This window comes from Danio rerio, chromosome 18 (assembly GCF_052040795.2).
Source record: "Danio rerio strain M-AB ecotype USA chromosome 18, GRCz13ab, whole genome shotgun sequence".
Taxonomy (NCBI): domain Eukaryota; kingdom Metazoa; phylum Chordata; class Actinopteri; order Cypriniformes; family Danionidae; genus Danio; species Danio rerio.
In genome coordinates, this window is record NC_141038.1 from 42124072 (window position 1) to 42144862 (window position 20791).

The 20791-nt window shown below is 35.0% G+C and overlaps 1 protein-coding gene and 1 long non-coding RNA gene across 20 annotated transcripts in view; one reads left to right on the top strand and one right to left on the bottom strand.

Moving 5' to 3' along the window:
* LOC147839797 (uncharacterized) overlaps nucleotides 1-20791 on the bottom strand; it is a 516604-nt gene that overhangs the window by 145026 nt on the left and 350787 nt on the right. The gene's annotated exons all lie outside the window — the stretch shown is intronic.
* The window catches only part of myo5aa (myosin VAa), a 164030-nt gene that overhangs the window by 132102 nt on the left and 11137 nt on the right, over nucleotides 1-20791 (top strand). For 4 of the 19 annotated variants that reach the window (XM_087293356.1, XM_087293355.1, XM_087293359.1 and 1 more), the window contains 8 exons: nucleotides 290-403; nucleotides 2434-2571; nucleotides 3402-3458; nucleotides 6511-6738; nucleotides 7901-8001; nucleotides 17239-17437; nucleotides 19880-19945; nucleotides 20495-20588. In XM_087293356.1, coding sequence (XP_087149482.1) covers nucleotides 290-403; nucleotides 2434-2571; nucleotides 3402-3458; nucleotides 6511-6738; nucleotides 7901-8001; nucleotides 17239-17437; nucleotides 19880-19945; nucleotides 20495-20588 — 997 coding nt within the window. Of the gene's footprint in view, nucleotides 1-289; nucleotides 404-2433; nucleotides 2572-3401; nucleotides 3459-6510; nucleotides 6746-7900; nucleotides 8002-10936; nucleotides 10994-15212; nucleotides 15294-17238; nucleotides 17438-19879; nucleotides 19946-20494; nucleotides 20589-20791 lie in introns of all 19 variants that reach the window. The other 15 variants (XM_087293358.1, XM_087293357.1, XM_087293360.1 and 12 more) reach the window with 5 other exon arrangements.

Genomic DNA, 20791 nt, shown 5'->3' on the forward strand with positions numbered 1-20791 from the left:
GCTCTGTCAAAACTGACAGTTGGAGAGGCGTGGTTAAGTATGTTAGCCACGCCCAACACCTCAGACAGACATAATCTGCTAATTTAACTGAAAACAAACAGAAAGTGCTTTTCCAGATTTCAATTTTACATTACAAGGGCAAACTATTTATTTTTCTTAATGACATGAACAAATGAATTGTTCAGCACAAAACTAGCAATGTGAGCTAACAAAATCAGTATGGTTATTTCTGAATTTATATGTACTTTTATGCCTTTTCATCCTCTAATGGGACTTTTCTTTGTTCTAGAATGTTCCAAAACCTGGTCACCGGCGCACAGACTCCACACACAGCAGCAACGAATCAGAATGTACCTACAACTCAGAGTTCGCAGAGTCAGAGGAGGGATCCCGCGTCGGGGAGGTCAGAGCAGAACATTTAAAGATGTTCATATCATTGCACAAATGGTTATGATAGCTTTCAGTAAATTGGCCTAATATGAAGTTTAAAAAGGCAGCACAGTGGCTAGTGGTTAGCACTGTCGCCTAACAGCCATACCTGCCAACACTGTTTTTCCTGACCCATTTCATACCCATCTCCTGTCACCCTCCCGTTTTGTTATTTTTCCTGGAAAACTCACATAATGTCATCCTTCCCCCCGGTCCTCAGCTTTTTGGAACAGTCTATATAACACCCCCGGCTCGCCAACTTCGGTATAGTATCCAATCGCATCGACTGCCCGAAAACCAGTGCATAGTACAGTTACTTAGCTGTTATTCAGACACCTCACCCCCGACAACCCCGACAATCCCGCTACTCCTGCCCTCACCCATCACCACCCCCTTCCTGTCTCCGGAATTTCCGGAGACAAATATTGGCAGGTATGTTAAGAGCAAGAGAGTCATGTGGACTTTGCGCAGGTGTCCTCTGGATGCTCTGGTTTCACCCACATTCCAAAGACGTGCGCTATAGGTGAATCGATGAAACTAAATTAGCAGAAGTGGTTGAGTGTGTGTATAGTTGTTTCCCAGTACTGGAAGTGGCAGGAACGGCATCCGCTGCATAAAAGATATGCTGGAATATTTGGCGGATCATTCCGCTATGGCAACCTCTGAAATAGAGACTAACCCGAAGGAAAATGAATGAATGAAGTTTAAGGGCCCTATCATACACCCGGCGCAATGTGGCGCAAGGCGCAGCGCAATACTTGTTTGGTAGTTTCAGCTTCAACGTTTTGAGGCGTTGCGCTACGCTGTTTAAATAGCAAATGCATTAGCGCTCATATGTGCGCCCATAGGCGTTCTGGTCTAAAAAGGAAGGCGTTCTGAGGCGCACTGCTGGCGCGTCGCTATTTTGAGAAACTAAAATTGATTTTTTATTAGACCAAAACAAACCCGGTCTAAACTCCAGCGCAGAGTTGAGCCTCGCTTACACATTGCTTAATATGCACAAGAGAGCAATAGGCAAATATCTTTACATAAGAAAAAATGTAAATATTAAGGATATATATAGGATATATTAAGAATAGGTATAGGATATAAATATAAAGGATTAAAATATTACAAAACATATTATTTTTTAGTCTACATAAATATGAAAAATCACTGCTTTTATGTCTTCTTCATCTCGGGAGGCTTTTTCAGTTCATTCATAACAATTTGCTTTTGTATGATGTTATTATTATTAGCAGTATTATTTATTATATCCATATTTATGTTTGTTTTATTAAAAACAAGCTTAGATTTGTCCACCTGTCAGGTTTTAGACCATAAAGGGCACTGCATGTGTTTTAGGATATAACTCAGGTTTTTGAACACACTTCGTTATTATTGTTCATTTTATTCGTTTGCTGGAAATTAGAACTGAATTTAGAAATAGTTTTGAAATGAATATTTGCGCTTAACAAATGCAATTAATTATTTATAGACTAATTGATGTCTGTGCGTAAAGGTTTCCCTATCCAAGAGCGAAAATGTAAGTAGATCGATTATCTCTCATTCTCACGCAGTAGATGCTCTGTTTAACAGTTTTCTGTTTAAAGTAAAATGCTAATTTTTTCCACTTAGACTTACTTTACGTCCTGTTAATAGCGAATGCGCTTATGGTGCGACGCAGCTGGCTCTTAAAGGGAATAGGAAATGAGACTCTAATTGGTTTATTCTCAAAACACACCTATAACTCATTAAGAAAATAAACTCAACCCTTTTAGACCATGTGCCACGGCGCAAAGCGGATTTTCCTGTCCTTAAATTAGCAAAAATGCATTCTGACACGCCCTGAAAGCGTTTGCGCCCTGCGTTTTGCGCTCTGCACATGGACCGTCAAAATAGAGCCCTAAAAGTGACTCCATGTTTGACCAATTTAATATTCGGATTTAGACAACACACATTGTGACATTATGAAAGGTTGTATGAATTGAAGTAATTAATAAAATATGTATGTGTTCTCTTTAGGATGTTTCCAAGTCAATCCTGGACATGTCTCTGTTCCTGAAGCTGCAGAAGAGAGTTTCCGAACTCGAGCAAGAAAAGCAGTCGCTGCAGAACGAACTGGATCGCAGAGAAGAGCAGTTTCAGCGGGCTAGAGCTAGGGTAAACACACTCACACATTAACTCTGCTTAATGAAAAATAAGTAACATAGCATCCACTTTTATTTTAATCCCTCATAATGCAGTCTGGTCCATTTGCCATAAATGAAAAGTTTGGTGAACTAGTTTTGTTTTTTTTACCTCTGGTAAGGAAACCAATTTATAAAACAGTTTTATTTACTTAATTATTTTTTGGATTTACAATTTTTAAGGGATTTTTTTCTTTTCAGATTTGTTGAGGAATATATCGTAGGGCTATTGTTGAATCATTGAAGCATAAAAAAAATGATCACTTTTTTACTCAAAGTGATTTTTTAGGCTTGGAAAAAATTATTTCTGTTTGAAACCTTTTTGAGTAATATTCATCTTGTTTTTGTATTAGTTGTTTAATTATGTTGGTTTGGTAAATTTAGGCTGTTCGTATGGTCATGAGAAAAATCAAAGCTATAATTCTAATAAAAACTTGTACTTGTACTAATACTGGTACTGTATACTTCATAATAAATAATCTTACAGATATCACAGGAACATAAATACTATGTTAGCTGCTAGAACATAGTTCATAGTTATTTTTACTACTATTAAAGGATTGCGGATTGGTTGTGGTTATGAAACAGTAATTATCCTGATAATGTCTAAATAGTGTTCAGATTGTGAATGAATTATGAAGGTTAAAATTCAATAATGGACTTAAATGTAATGGCTCTGCTATCCAACCACTGAAAAAATAGCTATTATTTATTTATTTGTTTGTTTGTTTATTTATTTATAATAACTCTGTGAGCATACCCAAAAATCATTTTACATTAACTCTTCTAATGTTTGCATACCAGGATGATGAAGAACATAAGAAAGCTCGTGGTGCAGAGCTGGAGTATGAATCTCTCAAGGTAAACACATTTTGTACTATTCATTCCTTCACTCAAACCAATTTACTCTTTAGAGTTCATTACTCTATTTAAAAAACTGAGATTGGTATTTGTAAAATTGATCAATAAATCTCAAGGTGTTTTTTTTTTTTATAAATATGTTACAGGACATATTAATATAAGAATCAAACTATTTTATAAATTTAGCTAAAGATGTTATTGTTAATAATAAAATTATGTTAATAATAATATTCACATTGAGCTAATGCACTTAAATTAATTTGTGCATGTAAGTATTTGCACGAGTACTGTACATACAAAATCGATGCAAAAACGCAAAAAGAGGCTAATTTTCATTAGGTGACGTGTATGACAACAAATGGTTAAAGCAAATTCCACATTTTTTTTTTTTTTACAAATGTGACATGTTATTCATGACACCTAACGAAAATTAGATTTTATTTGTATTTATGTATTGACTGTGTATGTAAATTTTTCACACAAATACTTAAATTCACAAAGTAAAATAAAAAAATTACATTTGTGTGAATTTAAAAACAAGTAAACAAATAAACTTGAGCATGTGACACAATGCATTTGTTTTTTGTCCATGTTTGTTATGTACAGAGCATAACACTTGTCACACTTTGTAAACAGTAGCCTTCTCTAATAATAAATGTGTAAAGATATTAATTGATAAAAACTGACTACCCCTTTGTCATGTTTGTGGCTGTTTTTACCCAATTGACTTACGTTAAATCCACATTTTATGATTGCAAAGCCATGACGTTATCATGCATTATTGGTTGTGGTAATTTTTCTTTTTTGGGAGGAAGTACTATTTGACTTTTTACTGTTGATCATCAGTAGGCACCATTAACCCTTTACATAGGCCTGTGCAAAAACATTTCTAGCTTTTATGTGGAATTCTATTGAGTAAAACAGCAAATTATAGTGTGCGTGCATAAATACAGTTTACTATGCTTTGCTTATTTTTTATTTTCTTAAATTTATCAAGGTAGGTGTGCAAATGTCTTTCTTAAGGTGCTTTCACACCTGTAGAGCGATTGTTTTGTTCCCAAACAGGGAAATTCCTACAATGTTGCACTTTGTTCTTGGTGCGGTTCGCTTTCACACAGTAAAGTTTCTAAACGGACCAAAATAGCTAAAACAAATCACATGTGAGTAAACTCTCCTCACATTGGTCAGAGGTCCCGCTCAGCTGTCATGTGTTCTTATTTTAATTTATGTTGATGAGCCATAAGACCTTGTAAATGAAAAGCTGCGGTTTAATTTTTAATAGTGACACCCACAGACATCGTCACCAAATATAAATCAGTGGTAAGACTTTCTCATACATAGCTGTTGGCTAGAATTATGCATTAAAGGCTTTACATTATAGAGAGAAATACGGTTCTTTCAGATTTCGAAACAAAAGTGTAGATGTGAAAGCACCCTCACGCTCTCTTAGGAACGTTTACACTAATGCGTTTTCGTTTTAAAACTCATAAGTTTGGCTACAGTTAGGCAATCTGTACACACTACGCCAGAGTTTTAGAGCACCAAAAATCGAGCGTTTTAGAAACGCTAAAGAGGCCGTTCTTATTTTAAAACCCTGCTGCTTCATCTCAAATTGGGGAAAATGGATACATCTGAAAACGGAGGCGGTGCTGCCGACATTCGCCTCTCTGATGGGGGCTTTTTCTCAATGTAAGTAGCCTACACACAGTTCAGTCTTGCATTCTCTCCTTGTAAGTTCAGACTTTCAATTTTGATATAGAAAACAAACTCACGAGAACATGTCCGGTAAAAAAGGGAAACAGTGTACTTCATAACCTCACTCACATCACCCTGGCTACGTTGTTTAACTTTCTCAACAATAAAATGAAAACATGATTTAAAGAACGGCCTATTTTCATTTGATATTAACAACTTAGACAACAGAAATGTTGAGGCCTTGTGCTGCATATATGAGCATCATCTTTACTGTGTGGATATTTATAACAAGACGGAGCCTATAAAATCACTGCCTCTTTTTCATTTTCATTGAAAATACGAAACATACCCTCTCTTTTGCTGAATATCAGTTTTAATAATCAACAATGGCCATTATAAAAGTATAACGCACAATAAGTTTATACATTAAAGGAAATAAAGGCAAGCAATCAGTCAATATACAGAATATACGTGTTTACATTATCTTATCCTGGCCCTCAGTCAAAACACGTTACCTGAGAACAAGGAATAGAGTCAAAAGACCAAAGTCGAGGAATATGTCGTTAGATAAAGACAACAAGATGAATAAAATATCACGATCAGCAAATATAGTGAGGTTAGATCCAGCGGGAGATCCGTGATGAGCAGTCCAACGAGCACAGGTCTCATCTAACTAGAAACGGTATGCTGCAGTGCATGCCAGAGAGTGTGTGTGTGTGTGGTCACATGATGTGCGTTTTAGTCGTTTTGGTGTTGACGGAGAGCTGTTCAGAAACGCTGGGTGAAACGCTAGTGTGGACGCGGATCGTTTTCATTCTAAAAAGCCTTTTTAAAACTAAAACGCACTAGTGTAAACAAGGCCTTACACACATACATACAATGCTCCATATAAAAACCAGAAACTTTTTTTGCACTGTAACTGACCAACAGTAAAAAAAATTACCTCTTTCCTACGGGGAAAACCACCAACAATCAAAAATGCATGATTATATGGTGTCATGGCTATTTGTTCAAAAAAATGTCATTATAGTGGAAGTTAACGGGGCAAAAACAGCCACAAACATAACGAAAGGTAGTCAATTTAAGCATATTGTTGAGTTACTGAAAAACTCCAAAGTATTTTTCCAAAATTTTTGTCAAAATAAGATTTGTCACCAAAAGTGACTCCACTTGCTTCTACAAACAGAGAACGTTGTGGCCAAATTAAGATTTAAAATCAACTCAGCATGGATGAAAACAACCCCAACTGCACACAAGGGATAACTTGAAGGCATCATTAACAAATCTATATTTAGCATGATCCTGTAACTCTTATGTTTTTTGCATGTTGATAATTCTGAACATCTTAAATCTTCAGCGTCAGGAGCTGGAGTCTGAGAACAAGAAGCTGAAGCATGATCTGAATCAGATGCGTCAGTCTCTGAGAGGCAGCGCTGAGGCCGGTTCTGGTGCTCCTGGTTCTCCTGCGTACACCGTTCTTCTGGATCAGCTCAATGCCTCCAACGAGGAACTGGAAGTGCGCAAAGAGGAGGTGCTCATCCTGCGCTCGCAGCTCGTCAGTCAGAAAGAAGCCATGCAGCACAAGGTCAGATGCCAAAACTCACATCAGGACTCATATCAGCTCAAATCTGTCACTAACATTCCACTCTTCATGAGTGTTGTTGACATTTCTAACTTTTGACTCATTTCTGCTTTTGTCTCGTGTTGCATTCATAACAGGATGAGAAGGTATGTTGGTCAGACAGAATAACAGTCATTTTACATCAGTCTGTGTCTCTAAAATGTTATTGTTTGGTGTTAAGGCGGCCACTTTGAAATATTAGCTTTCAAAAATAGAAATGATTTGTTTTTGTTTAGTTTTGAGTAAGTGAAAGAAATGTTTTTATAGGGTCTAAAAGTCTCCTATAAAGTAAAGCTCTATAGTAAAAAAACAACAACAACATAAATGTGTTTATTTTCTTTTACTATTATAATGATAAAATAAAATAATTATATATATATATATATATATATATATATATATATATATATATATATATATATATATATATATATATATATATATATATATATATATATATATATATATATATATATATATATTCATTATATTATAATCTATTATCAATATAATAATAATAATAATGATGATATTTATAATAATTTTTATTATAATTAACAACATATACAAATATATAACTAATTTATTCATTTTTGATCATAGATTACTTATAATAATAAGTAATAATTCTTCTTATTTTGAATGATTATCAAAGTGTTAATGATTCTGCCAATAATTAGAAGTTGTGTTTTACCCCAATTTGTTCTTCAATTATTTAATGAAATATTGTCACAAGCATTGGCAAATGTTAAAGTATAAAATGTTAGTTTAAAACCCTGTTGTTATTATTTATTTATTTATTTATTTATTTATTTATTTATAATATTTTTAATCATTAGTACATTGTAAAAAAAACTTCCAGACCTACAGTAACTATTACAGTAACAATTAACTAATTACTTATATTTAATACTATTTAAGTTATGAGGGTATTTTTTCAAACATGCTCTTAAATACATTTTACACATCTGTTTATAAAAAGTGTAAAACAATATTCTTTTTAGCTGAGGATGAAGTGAGTTGCTGCACTAAATCTGTCACTTGTGTTGTATCTGATGTGTACAGTAACTGTCTGAAATAACTCAAAGTGCACTGGTGTGAATGTGAATCTCCTGTGTTTGTTTAGACGACTATGACTGAACCTCTGCCATACATTGAGGATGTGCAGAAGCTCACTGATGCCAAGGAGATCTCACAGGCCTACATGGGCCTCAAAGACACCAACAGGTATATTACTTCAGTTTACATTACTTTCACCACCTGTTGGTCGCTTGCATGAATCCATTACAGGAACTTACTAAATGTGTCCACCATCTATCATTATGTATGTAATGTGTTAAGTCTGTTTTTTGTCCTATTTGTTGTGAAGTGATGCTTCATGGTCATGTTATACAACAGAAGTTCTTAAACTTTAAATTGCAACAATCCGAGTTAGTGGTGTAATGAATCACAAATCTCATAGTTCAAATCAGAGATCTGTGCGGGACAAAATTTTGAATCCCGCTCCCGTCAGGTTTTAGCCCGAACCAGACCGCTCCCCCTTATGTTCAGCATTTGTTGTCCCGCTGCCTGACCCACCCTGTTTTCTACCCACTGTGCCCGTTCCTGCTAACGAGAGGGGGGGTGGGGGACTCCTATAACAAGCTGTCTGTAAAAACACACACACACACACACACACACACACACACACACACACACACATAAGCACCAAGCAAGTGACACACACATGAGCATCACGCTCTCTCTCTCTCTCTCTCTCTCTCTCTCTCTCTCTCTCTCTCTCTCTCTCACACACACACACACACACACACACAGAACAAACCTCTCTCTCTCATTCGGACACGCACAGACACACACACAGCAACAAACAAGCTAAATGCAGCATCATACTGTCTCATTCACATACATACGCGTGCTCGCTCGCTCTGTAGCGAGCTTTATTCGGAAATTTATTTCTGCGCTGCAGAAATCTGGTCGTGTCCCGCGGCTGTACTGCAGAATGCAGTACTAATGCAGACCTCTAGTTCGAATCACATTATGTGTTTTTTTGTCACGGATCGGACCATTGTTCGGATTAGACAAAAACGGGAGGAGACAATTGTAATTTGTTTTCCATTTATAACAAAAACAGTACTTTTGGTTTTAACAAACAGAACTTGGAACCTGTAATTTTACTAAAAATAAAATCAGGAATTAATCAGTTGAATATTTTTTTTTTTAAAATATTCAGTACTGTGAAAATTTTACTGTTACCACTACTGTTGCTGATGACACTAAATGTAGGAAGTTTATATTTAGTATAAAATTTATATTTAAATATATTTTCAGTCTAATTATCAATAAAATGATTCAGTTATTCGCTCATAAAACTGCATGTTTCATTGCTAGTCTGCTAGATGTGTAATTTTTAAGGAATTATTCAGTGTCATATTTTTGATAACTAATCGTCGCCACCTATTGGTTAAATAATGTAATTGCCTACAATTTTCTTTTTTTTAGCAACAAGTTAAATGCATATGATGGTGATTTTAATTTTTACCATAAACATCAGTTTGTTATATCTGAACTATAAATTGTTATACCAGTCCTTCTGAGTTATTTGTATGTTTATAATTACATAAATAACTCAAAAGACTAAAGACTGAATCACTTAGGATTAGTAAACCCTCATTTATAATTTGTTGCGTGGGTGTCATGTAAAGATCCCAATCTTTACATGATTAATTGTGCAGCTTTCACTGAATGCATTAAAGTAGGCTAAACAATTAGTGACAGAAAACACCTTTAATGAAACCCACCACATTCCGAATATCCTACCACAACTTCTTTCGTCATCATTATATTTTACAGGAAAGCCGAAACGCTTTCATACTGTACCTATGATTTGAATGATATGAGAGAGGATATCTCTATGATTGTTACAAATTAAGGATTAATCTACCAGAAAAAAAAATAAATAAATATTAATCCGCAGGCCACTTGTGTTCCAAACCATGGGTTATGGTCCGTATAATGCACGGATCAACCATGATCAGTTACACTCCTAATCAGAGTGTTATTACTGGTAATATATTAAATGTACATTTTGTCATTTATATGCTATAAAGCCATTCAAAACCCAATTGGAGCAAAAATGTATACTTTTTTGTTATTATCGAGTTAAAGCAATATTATATTAACACTAATGATTATTTTATAGAGTGTTAAGACAGATTTATTAATAATTTAATAGTCTATTGCTCATTGTCATAGACAAACAATGGGTCACAGGAGGGGTAGGGGTTGAACACTTGCTTGGGATAGATGCCATCCAGCATCTTAACCAATACAGGGTTAACACCAAACACCTTACTAGCTCTAGTTTACTCTCGGAATGTTTTTAAGAAACTTTCTGCTTCAGTTGAATTACTTGAACTTGAATATTAAAAAAATAAAAAATTTTGCTGTGGACAACCTTAAATCGCCCCAAACGCATCTTTCTCCTAGCAAATGTAGCAAACACTTTACTTATTCCACATCATTCATACTGCAAGCGTAAATGTGCCTATATGTACATGTTTGCATTGAATTTGTAATCTGTTCACGCAAATAGCTAATTTTGAAAATCCGTGAACAAACGTTCTGAAGTAAACACAGTGGGAACCCTGTAATTCGATCAGTGTGCAGATAGCTTCGATTTTAGATTTAATTTGATTGCATTAATATTTAAGTTCAGATATTTGTACCTATTACAAAAGTAAAGGGAATACTGCCATAAAGAGCTAAAAACGTTATTGCACTTTTTTCATATTTAAGAACTTTTAAAATAAAAGTGCGCAATACACTACCGTTGAATTTTGCATATAAGAATGTGATTAATTGTACAAAAATTACTCAATTAATCGCGATTAAAAAAGTGAATAATTTTCCAGCACTGTATCAGAACAGGACTAGTATACTTTTACAACTTAATTCATGTCCTCTTGTGACTTTCAGTTTGAGAACCTCTGTTCTGATCTTTGTATTCTTTGCTTCAGACTATCTTCTTTGCAGCATCTCAAGCACCCAATAGTATCTCATCTATCTCCAGACAACTAAAAAACAACATTTTCATTAGCCTGTGTGTTATATGGATCAGCCCATGTGTGTGTTTGTGTGTCTGGCTCGTCTCTGTCCTGCACAGATCCCCCAGGTTCACACGCAGGCCGACTGAAGTGAACGAGCTCATGAGCAGGTTGAGGTAACAGATGGCCAGGCATGATGAGCAGCTCTCACCGCATGTGTGTGCAGCTCAGGGCAGAGCATAGACCAGAATATGTGAAGAAAGCTTTGCCAGTCTGTTAACAGGCATGAGCTCTGACTAATATGTAGGCATAGTCTTGCAGTGAGACATTTAACTGTTAGGGTAAAGGCTGGTGTACTTTCGCTGCTTATAGTATTGTCAGATACAAGGTTCTTAGACAGGAATCTTTCTACCTGTACACTACCACTCAAAAATGTGGATTGGTTTTATATTTTTAATATTTGCTGGTTTATGAGTGGTCGCCACAGAGGAATAAACTGACAATTACTCTGGCATATGTTTTACCAGTGGATGCCATTTCTGTGGCAACCCAGCACTGAGAGTACAACTTTCTCACACACACACACACACGCACACGCACACGCACACATACACATACACACACACACACACACACACACACACACACACACACACACACACACACACACACACACACTCACACACTCTTCCATTTACATATATATGGCCAATTTTAGTGTATCCACTTCCCCTACTGTATACCTCAGGTGTCAACGTCAGTTCCTGAAGGGCCGCAGCTCTGCACAGTTTAGTTCCAACCCTAATCAAACTAATTGAGTCCTTTAGTGTTGTTTTAAACCTACAGGTGTGTTGAAGCAGTGTTGAAACTAAACTGAACGGCTGAGGCCCTCAAGGAACTGAGTTTGACACTTACACTTACAAATTTTTTATAACTGGTGTAGAGCAAACTCTCTTTTGTTTTAGCCTTTAGAGGAGGGTTTAAATGAAATGGGCTATAACACAGCAACATTTTTATTTATAAATTATACTCCAGATTGTGATTGATGAATAACCACAGATGAATATATATATATATATATATATATATATATATATATATATATATATATATATATATATATATATATATATATATATATATTTGTTTTTTTTTTTGTGCCTTGTGCATTTAAGAGTATCTGATACAGAGTACTTAGAGTTTGGTCGGTTCTGTTGAAAAGGTGCAAAACAAAAGAAATGTAGCAAATACTTTGGGTGATGGCTTTGCACTTGGTTTAACAGGCTGTGAGAACCACGCTTAGAGCCACAGTGTAATACTGATATGCAAAGCAGTGAAACTGGCTGAATGCCGTTTCTTATGCATGTGAAATAGCTCAATGGTGCCAATGAAGGAATGACATTTTTTTATGATTAATTGTTTCAATTCAAATTTGTACCATTATCTTCTTGATGTTTTATGTTTACATTTACTTACATAGTTTTTGTTAGTTTTTTTTCCCTAAATATCTGTCATCTTTTCATAATCTTCATTAATAATCATCTAAATAAGATATACTTTAAGGGTCAGTTCCCCAAAATATTTGCAATTTGCTCACCCTTATGTCAATCCAACCCATAGGCAGTTTTTTTTTTTTTTTTGGCCATTTCTGTGAATCTCCAATGATTTTGAGAGTATAGGAGTTGAAAACTTAACGTATAAAGTCAAAAATAACTTGACTTTTATTTAAGGTTTACAATGCAAATCCATTTAGAACCTCTTGTGTGGTAAACAAAGCTACTACAGGTCTCTTATATACTGCAATACATTCTCTAAAAGGCAGAATGGGCCTACCCATAAGTAGTTCAATTATCTTTATAACCTAAACGAATTAAGTAAATCAAGTGGTTCAATCATTTGAGGAGACACAAGCACTTTGTATGATGAACTGATTTAATAGAAGATTTTATTGGCTTTGAACATTAATAATTGAACATAAACAATTGAACATTTTTTCAAACTTCTTAGTTTGATTTGCAAGAACAAACTTCATTGGTTCTTGTTGAAAGTTCATATGTGCTGGTGTCATGAGCAAGAATGAATTTTGGCTCATCAAACAAGCATGATTGAGCTTCTTAGTGAACATTGTTTGAAAAAGTCAAATTAAAGCCTAATTTATTAGAGTGTTGTGTAAAGTTGAACATTCCCTTGTGGTTTGGCGTGAAATCTCAGCTGCACTTGGATTGCACATCGTTCGTCATATATTTCGTTTCAATATGTTACAACCTTTGATGAAGGTTTATAATGTCTGTTAAGTTTCCAACCCAGGCTCATTCTGAAAACGTAGCTCCATGGACGTTTCTGTAGATGGCGAAATATGTTCCGGCAGATATTTGTGCAGTGTTTGTTTTCGCAAATCCACGAGAGGTCGCTGCGCGCATTTTTTTGCATCTCGAACGCCGTTCTCGCATAAAAAGTCGCCGGAGGCCGCTGTTGTCCGACTGACTGAATGACTGAATGATTGACTGGGCGGCCAGCCAATCGGTCGACCCAGCCACCCTCCTCCTCCTCCTTCCCTAAACCAAAGCAACGATTTACAAAAGCCGTCCAGAAAAAAGAAAAGCCCTCATCTGATTTTGACCAGTTTTCAGATTTCACTGAGTTCTCCCGTTATGAACTCATTAGTTTTTGGATTCTGTTTTTTGTCTTACCTGTTTTCTGAAACCGCTCTTCCCCAGACTCGAACCCAGTCGTCTCCGCAGCCAGCTCCCCTCCGGGCCTCCGCTCCGCCGACGAAACACGACGAGCTAACCTGACAAACTTGTTGTTGCGGGAAAGACCTCCACACGGAGGTGAGCCGTCAGCCGGCGAGCACAAAGAGGAGCAACGTCACACCGCCCCGTATCGTTTGCTTGAAAAAACTAAATGCAGCCATACGTACCTGGCCACATAAATCACGGTCTCCAGAAACGACAGCGTGGGTTTTTTAAAGACCCTAAAAACTTATAAATTATAAACTATATGTTAATAATGTAACTAATAATAATAAAACAAAAAAACTACAAATATACCATATTCTAAATCTTTTAAAGGCCCAGCTTTGTGTTACAACCAGATTTATTTTTTATTTTTTTATTTTTATTGTTAAAAGTACAAATGTGCTGGTATTGTGAGCAAGAATAAACCTTGGCCCATCAAACAAGCATGATTTAGCTTCTGAGTGAACATTGTTTTTTTGAAAAAGTAAATTTAAAGCCTAATTTATCAGAGTTTTGTGTAAAGATGAACATTTCTTTGTGGTTTGGAATCAAATCTCAGCTGCACTTGAATTGCACACCACTGTTCCTCATACTTTCTTATGTTTTCTGTATTGAGTGTACAGTCCTTTAAAAAAAGGGTTTGTTCACTCAAAAATGTCAACTTATCTCATGATTTACTCCTCCTTAAAGGGATAGTTCACCTTAACCTGAAACTTCTGTCATCATTTAATCACACTTTACTTGTTCCAAACCTGTTTGACTTTCTTCTGTTGAACACAGAGGGCGATATCTTGAGGAAACATGTAATCATTGACTTCCATTGTATTTGATTTGCCTACTATGAATGTCAGTGGTTACAGGTGTTCAGCTTTTTTTCGAAATATCTTTTGTGTTCGACAGAATTAATAAACTCAAAAGGATTTGGAACCACTTGAGGGTAAATAAACAGTGATTATATTTGTATTTTTGGGTGAACTATCCCTTTAAGGTGTATATGACTTACTTTTTTTTGGTCCAATCCAGTCAGGAGTAATTAAAAAAAAGTATTATCTTGGGCTTTTCTACAATGGAAACAAGTGGCTGATTTTTATCTGTGGTCTAAAACGAATCCATGTATTTTGTAATTGTAAATATCTATATTTAAAACTTTATAACTTTAGGTAAGCGTCGTCTATCGCCATCACCTTTTTTGAGGTGCCCCAAGTTTGGTGCGTCTCTCAGTGAAGAGAGATAAATAAAACACAGTCATGTCCACCTGAGGGCGCTAATGCACCTCAAAAGAAGAAGAAGATGATGAAAACAGTGCTCATAAGAAGTTACACAAAAAAGCACTTTATATTAAGGATGGATGCGCTTTATTTGACTTTATTTATTTATTTATTTTTTTTGTTCTGATTAAAATTAGCCTCTCATCAACATTGTTCAGCTAAAAAAAAAAGGATCATTTTAACAAAACTCAGATTGGAAGTCTTGTATATACGAACGTTAAGCAAATCAAGATAAAATTTTAATTTCTTGGTGAACTAACCCTTTAAAAATCTCCAAAATTCCTTAACATGACACTCACATCAACATTTATGTCTTTTGTCTCACGTTTTTTGTTTGTCCCTTTTTTTTTTTCATCTTTACCATTTCTTTCTTTGTTCCACCCCATCAGATCCCCATTCCCTGACTACCATAAGCTGAATGAGGATGGAGAACTGTGGCTGGTTTATGAAGGGTTAAAGGAAACTAACAGGTTAAAGAACAGAGAGAGATGAGAGCATGTGGAAAAGAGCGTAAAGTCTGAGCGTTCAGCTTTCTCATCTCTCCATCCTCACTGATTTCTAAAATAGTATTCATCTAACATTGTGCTGTTTAAACATTAGTGCCTGCAGAATGTTCTCCTAGTAGAGCGTCATGGATCAAAACTTGCAAGAACTCTTTGTAGTGTTAATACTTGACTAACCAAAATGAGATTGGATTGCAGAAGTATTTTTTAAAAACAGCATGTGGAAATAAAGTGGTCATAAATGAGGTCTGAATAATGACTTGACTTCTGCACTGCAAGAAAAAAAAAATGGACAAGTTCTTCTCTTTTTAGGAATGGTTCACTCAAAATACTGATTGTTACAACAAGTTTTTAAAATCTTTTATCAAGGTTCATAATGACTGTCAGGTTTTAAAGACCATAAAACTAATAAATAATAAAATAACTAATAATTATAATACAAAAATGCCACAAATGTACCATATCCCAAATCTTTTGAAGGCTTTGTCTGAGAACCAAATGGTAGATCCATTTTTTTAGCTAGTGGAATATGGATTTTGTTTAATTTGATGTACTTTAAATGAACTAAAACTAAATAATGAAATAAAAAATTATTTAATAAAGATAACTATATTTTTGTGAATTAAAATGACATAAATAGCAAAGGATAAACCAAAATAAAGTTGAAAAACATATTGAAATAATAACTAATAAAAACAATATGAAAAATTTTATAATAACCATTTTAGAGGGTATTTGCACAATTACTTGTGATTTTTTAAAAATTATTATTACTGACAGTTACTTTATACGTCTCCAGTATTTTGAGAACCTAAAATGCCAAAAAAAAAAAAAATTTATAATAGGTTTAAAAAAAATTATTTTTATATATATATATATATATATATATATATATATATATATATATATATATATATATATATATATATATATATGGTTTATTTTTTAAAAAGACAGTCATCTAATTTATATTAAAATAAAAATAAAGAAGTGTTAGCATCATGTACATGCATATTAAATGTTCAGGAATAGTTTTGACTGTTCTGTATACAAAACATTTCAATAATGTCAATTAAATTTAATTTTTTTAGTACACCATTGTAAAATGTACCCTCAGTATATCTGTTTCTCAGCTAAAGCTGTCTATTATAGGACTTCAGAAAGCCAGGAGTATAGAATAGCAGAATTGTATGTTAAATCATCCCAATGTGATACAAAGCAAAAAACTAGACTGTTTAAATTTACTAGAACTCTGTGTTAAGCTGCTTTGACACAATCTACATTTTAAAAGCACTATAGAAATAAAGATAATTGAAATCTTTGAATGAACCATTCCTTTAGTGCTTCTGTCTCAAAACAGAATCTAACACCGCTCTGATAAAGAAGCACAGTTGAAGTCAAAATGATTAGCCCTCCTAGGAATTTTTTTTTTTTTAATATTTCCCAAATGATGTTTAACAGAGCAAGGAATTTTTCACAGTTTTTCCTATAATATTTTTTTCTTCTGGAGAAAGTCTTAGTTGTTTTGTTTTATTATTTTAAACCATTTTAAGGTCAATATTATTAGCATTCTTAAGCATTTGTTTTTAATAGTCTACAGAACAAACCGTCATTATACAATGTTTTGCCTAATTACCCTAACTTGCCTGATTATTATGTACTATTGCCTAATTAAATAATATGTACTGTCATCATGGCAAAGAGAAAAAAAATCAGTTATTAGAAATGAGTTATTAAAACTGTTATGTTTAGAAATGTCCTGTAAAAATATTCTTTCTGTTAAACAAATTGGGGGGAAAATAAATATACAAGGGGGCTAATAGTTCAGGAGGGCTAATTATTCTGACTTCAACTGTAAATTTTCATTAGTATACTCTGCTCAAAACCTGTATCTGTGTGTGTGTCTGCGCAGGCTGTTGGAGTCTCAGTTGCAGGCTCAACGTCGCTCTCATGACAATGAGGTGGAAGTTTTGCGTGGAGAGCTGCACAGTCTTAAGGAGGAGAACAACCGTCAGCAGCAGCTGTTGGCGCAGAACCTGCAACTACCTCCAGAGGCCAGGATTGAAGCCAGTCTACAGCACGAGATCACACGCCTCACCAACGAGAACCTGGTCAGTACAAACACTCCACTCGCGCTTAAATATATGTGGTTCTCAGCATCCAACTGGACTGGCCATTGACTTAAACATAACATTGTTCTTCGGTCAAAGATTAAAACTACAAAAATGTCATCACCTGACATCATAGGTGTATCATAATCATGGATTGATTTGTAGAAGTGAGCAAAAGGGTGTCACAATAAACAACATGGCACATTTTTGACACATTTAAAATAAACACACATTTTTGGTGATAATATATATATATATATATATATATATATATATATATATATATATATATATATATATATATATTGTGTGTAGAATTTTGAGGAAATAAGTGAATTTTTATATATATATATATATATATATAAAAATTCACTTATTTCCTCAAAATTCTACACACAATACCACATAATGACAATGTGAAAAAAGATTTTTTGAAATTATTGCAAATTTATTAAAAATAAAAATCCTGAAAAATCATATGCACATACGTATTCACAGCCTTTGCTCAACACTTTGTTGATGCACCTTTGGCAGCAATTACAGCCTTCAGTCTTTTTAAATATGATGCCACAAGCTTCACACTGTTGTTGCCTAATGAAGTCTAAGCTTAAAGTCAACCCCTTCTTACTTAAGCTTTCAATAGATATGATAGGATGATGTTTAATGTAATGATCATAACTGATGTGAATTGTATGTAGGCGTTTAGACATACCTAACCTGATTTCACCAAGTGACACGTGCCTGGATTAACATCTATGTCGATCCTGGAGCAACATTTCAATCAGCCAATCAGAGTTTAGGAATACGTTCACAGTTTATATTCAATTTAGGCTTACGGTTAGGTTTATGCACTTCTACATGATTGTTATCTAACTCAGGGGTTTTCAAACTGTGGGTCGCGACCCACTAGTGGGTCGCACAGTGAGGAAAGGTGGGGCGTGCAACGTCACTCAGCTGCAGTTATATTTACATTGCGGTGAATCAAAACCAGTATGATAATGAAGAACAACTCTTTACAGACGATTCTGTTTTCCGTCGCAGACTTCTGATACGTCTTCAGGTCAAACCAAATCTAAAAAATAGCCTCACTGAAAATATGATCAGTCTTACCTCGATATTAGTTTTATTGCTGGCAGAGGTCCAGAGGGTGAGGATGTCCTGCATTTTCTTTTATGCTTAGAAAAGCTTGCAAGTGTTAGCATGAAACCCTTAAAACTTAATGACACCTGACAACAAAACATTTTGCACATGTCAACAGAGGTTGATCATATTCTCTTCTAAAAAAAGAAGAGTAACTTCGTCAACAAAAATGATCACAGTTACAGCCAGCATCCCACAAAAAGCATTTTGAGCCTCATTTTGTGCATATTGAATCGCAAAATCCAAAAAGCCACTCACCATATACTTTTGACTGCTTTGAATGGATACGTTTTTACCTATTTTTCCATATTAAAATATTATGGTGGGTCTTCTGATTGAATTACTATAAAAACGTTTGGGAACCCCTGATCTAACTAATATTCCTTTCTGATTTTGGAAATAATTTACAGTTATGGTTGGGTTTAGGGGTAGGGAATAGGTATGGATTAAATTTATGAGCAAAAATTATGTTCTAGGATCAACATACACTCACCGGCCACTTTATTAGGTACACATTTCTAGTACCAGGCTGGACCCCCTTTTGACTTCAGAACTGCCTTAATCCTTCATGACATAGATTCAACAAGGTACTGGAAATATTCCACGGCTGCACATCCATGCCGCTCACTGGATATTTTCTCTTTTTCGGACCATTCTCTGTAAACCCTAGAGATAGTTGTCCGTGAAAATCCTGGTAGAGCAGCAGCTTCTGAAATACTCAGGACAGCCCGTCTGGCACCAACACCCCAATCTGATGCTCGATTTGAACTGTAGCCGATCGTCTTGACCCTGTCTACATGCCTAAATGCATTAAGTTGCTGCCATGTGATTGGCTGATCAGAAATTTGTGTTAACAAGCAGTTGGACATATATACCTAATAAAGTGGCCAGTGAGTGTAGCTGTTAATCCAGGATCGTATCGTACTTGGCAAAATCATGACGTGCGTTTAGATACAGGCTGAATGTCTGGATAATTGATATGAATTCAAATGAAATCTACATTTTAAAGTGGCTCAAAAAGGATATAAAAAATGGGATTTTTATATTTACACTTGTGCCAGATGTGACTTTTTTTTTTTTTTTTTTTTCTGGCAGTGCCTTCTTGTCACAGTGGAGCACACTTTCCCAGTGCTCCCATTGAAAACAAATAAAGAAATAACTCCGTTATCAGTTATGTTCTGTGATTCTGAAAAAATGATTTCAGATTTACTCACTAATGAAATCTTGGAGTGTGATTTTGGGTCTGAGTGCTGTGCCGTGGCATTTGAGGGCTCGTCTGATGTGGAGGTGTTTCATTCACAGGAACTTCACTCTGATGATCCAAAGGAGTATAAAGCCTACAGAATCAGCATGTTACGCAGGATGGTTGTATGTAGGATTGTGTGTGTACGAGTGTGTGTGTATGTGTGCGCGCATGTATCTGAACACTAACTGACACTAGTGTGTGTTGCAAAGAATCTGAGCTGCGTTGAACTCTAACTGTGTGTTTAACCCACAGCCGTGTGAATCAGCACACCTTTTTTAATGTTTCTCTCTCAATATCTGGGTGAATTTCACAGAAACCATCTTCCAATATTTATATTATTAATAATTATATATAAAATACAATTTATATGATTTATTTTTTTTTGTTTGTTTTAAAGGATTTATAAAGGATTTTTTTTACATTTTTATGCATTGGAATGGACTTTTATTTGTGAGATTCACCCAACCTTGTTTCTTTTTCTCTACTTTTTCTCTCCGTTTAATGAGTTGCATGGAGCGATGAAAGACAGAGCTGATATCTTCAGATTGTTGCAGTTTGACCTGCTTTGTCCCGATTAACTAAAATAAACCCTATTTTCCAACTCCTGCCAAAGAAACTCTAGTTGCGCTGCTAGCATGATCTGATGATGATATGTGTCTGTGTTGTGACAGGATCTTATGGAGCAGTTGGAGAAACAGGACAAGACCGTTCGTAAGCTGAAGAAACAGCTCAAAGTTTTTGCTAAGAAGATCAATGATCTGGAAGGTACGTGTCATAACTCTGTCTAAGAATGACCTGTAATGTATGAGAATGATCAAATTTACATTTAATATACTCTGTCTTGACCTTTGTTTATGTGAATGTTTTTATATTTATTTAAGGCAGCCATGAGTTTTACTTTTGTTTATGTGGATATTTACCTAGGTAATTTAGGCAGGCACGAGTCTTAGCTTCTGTTTATGTGGATG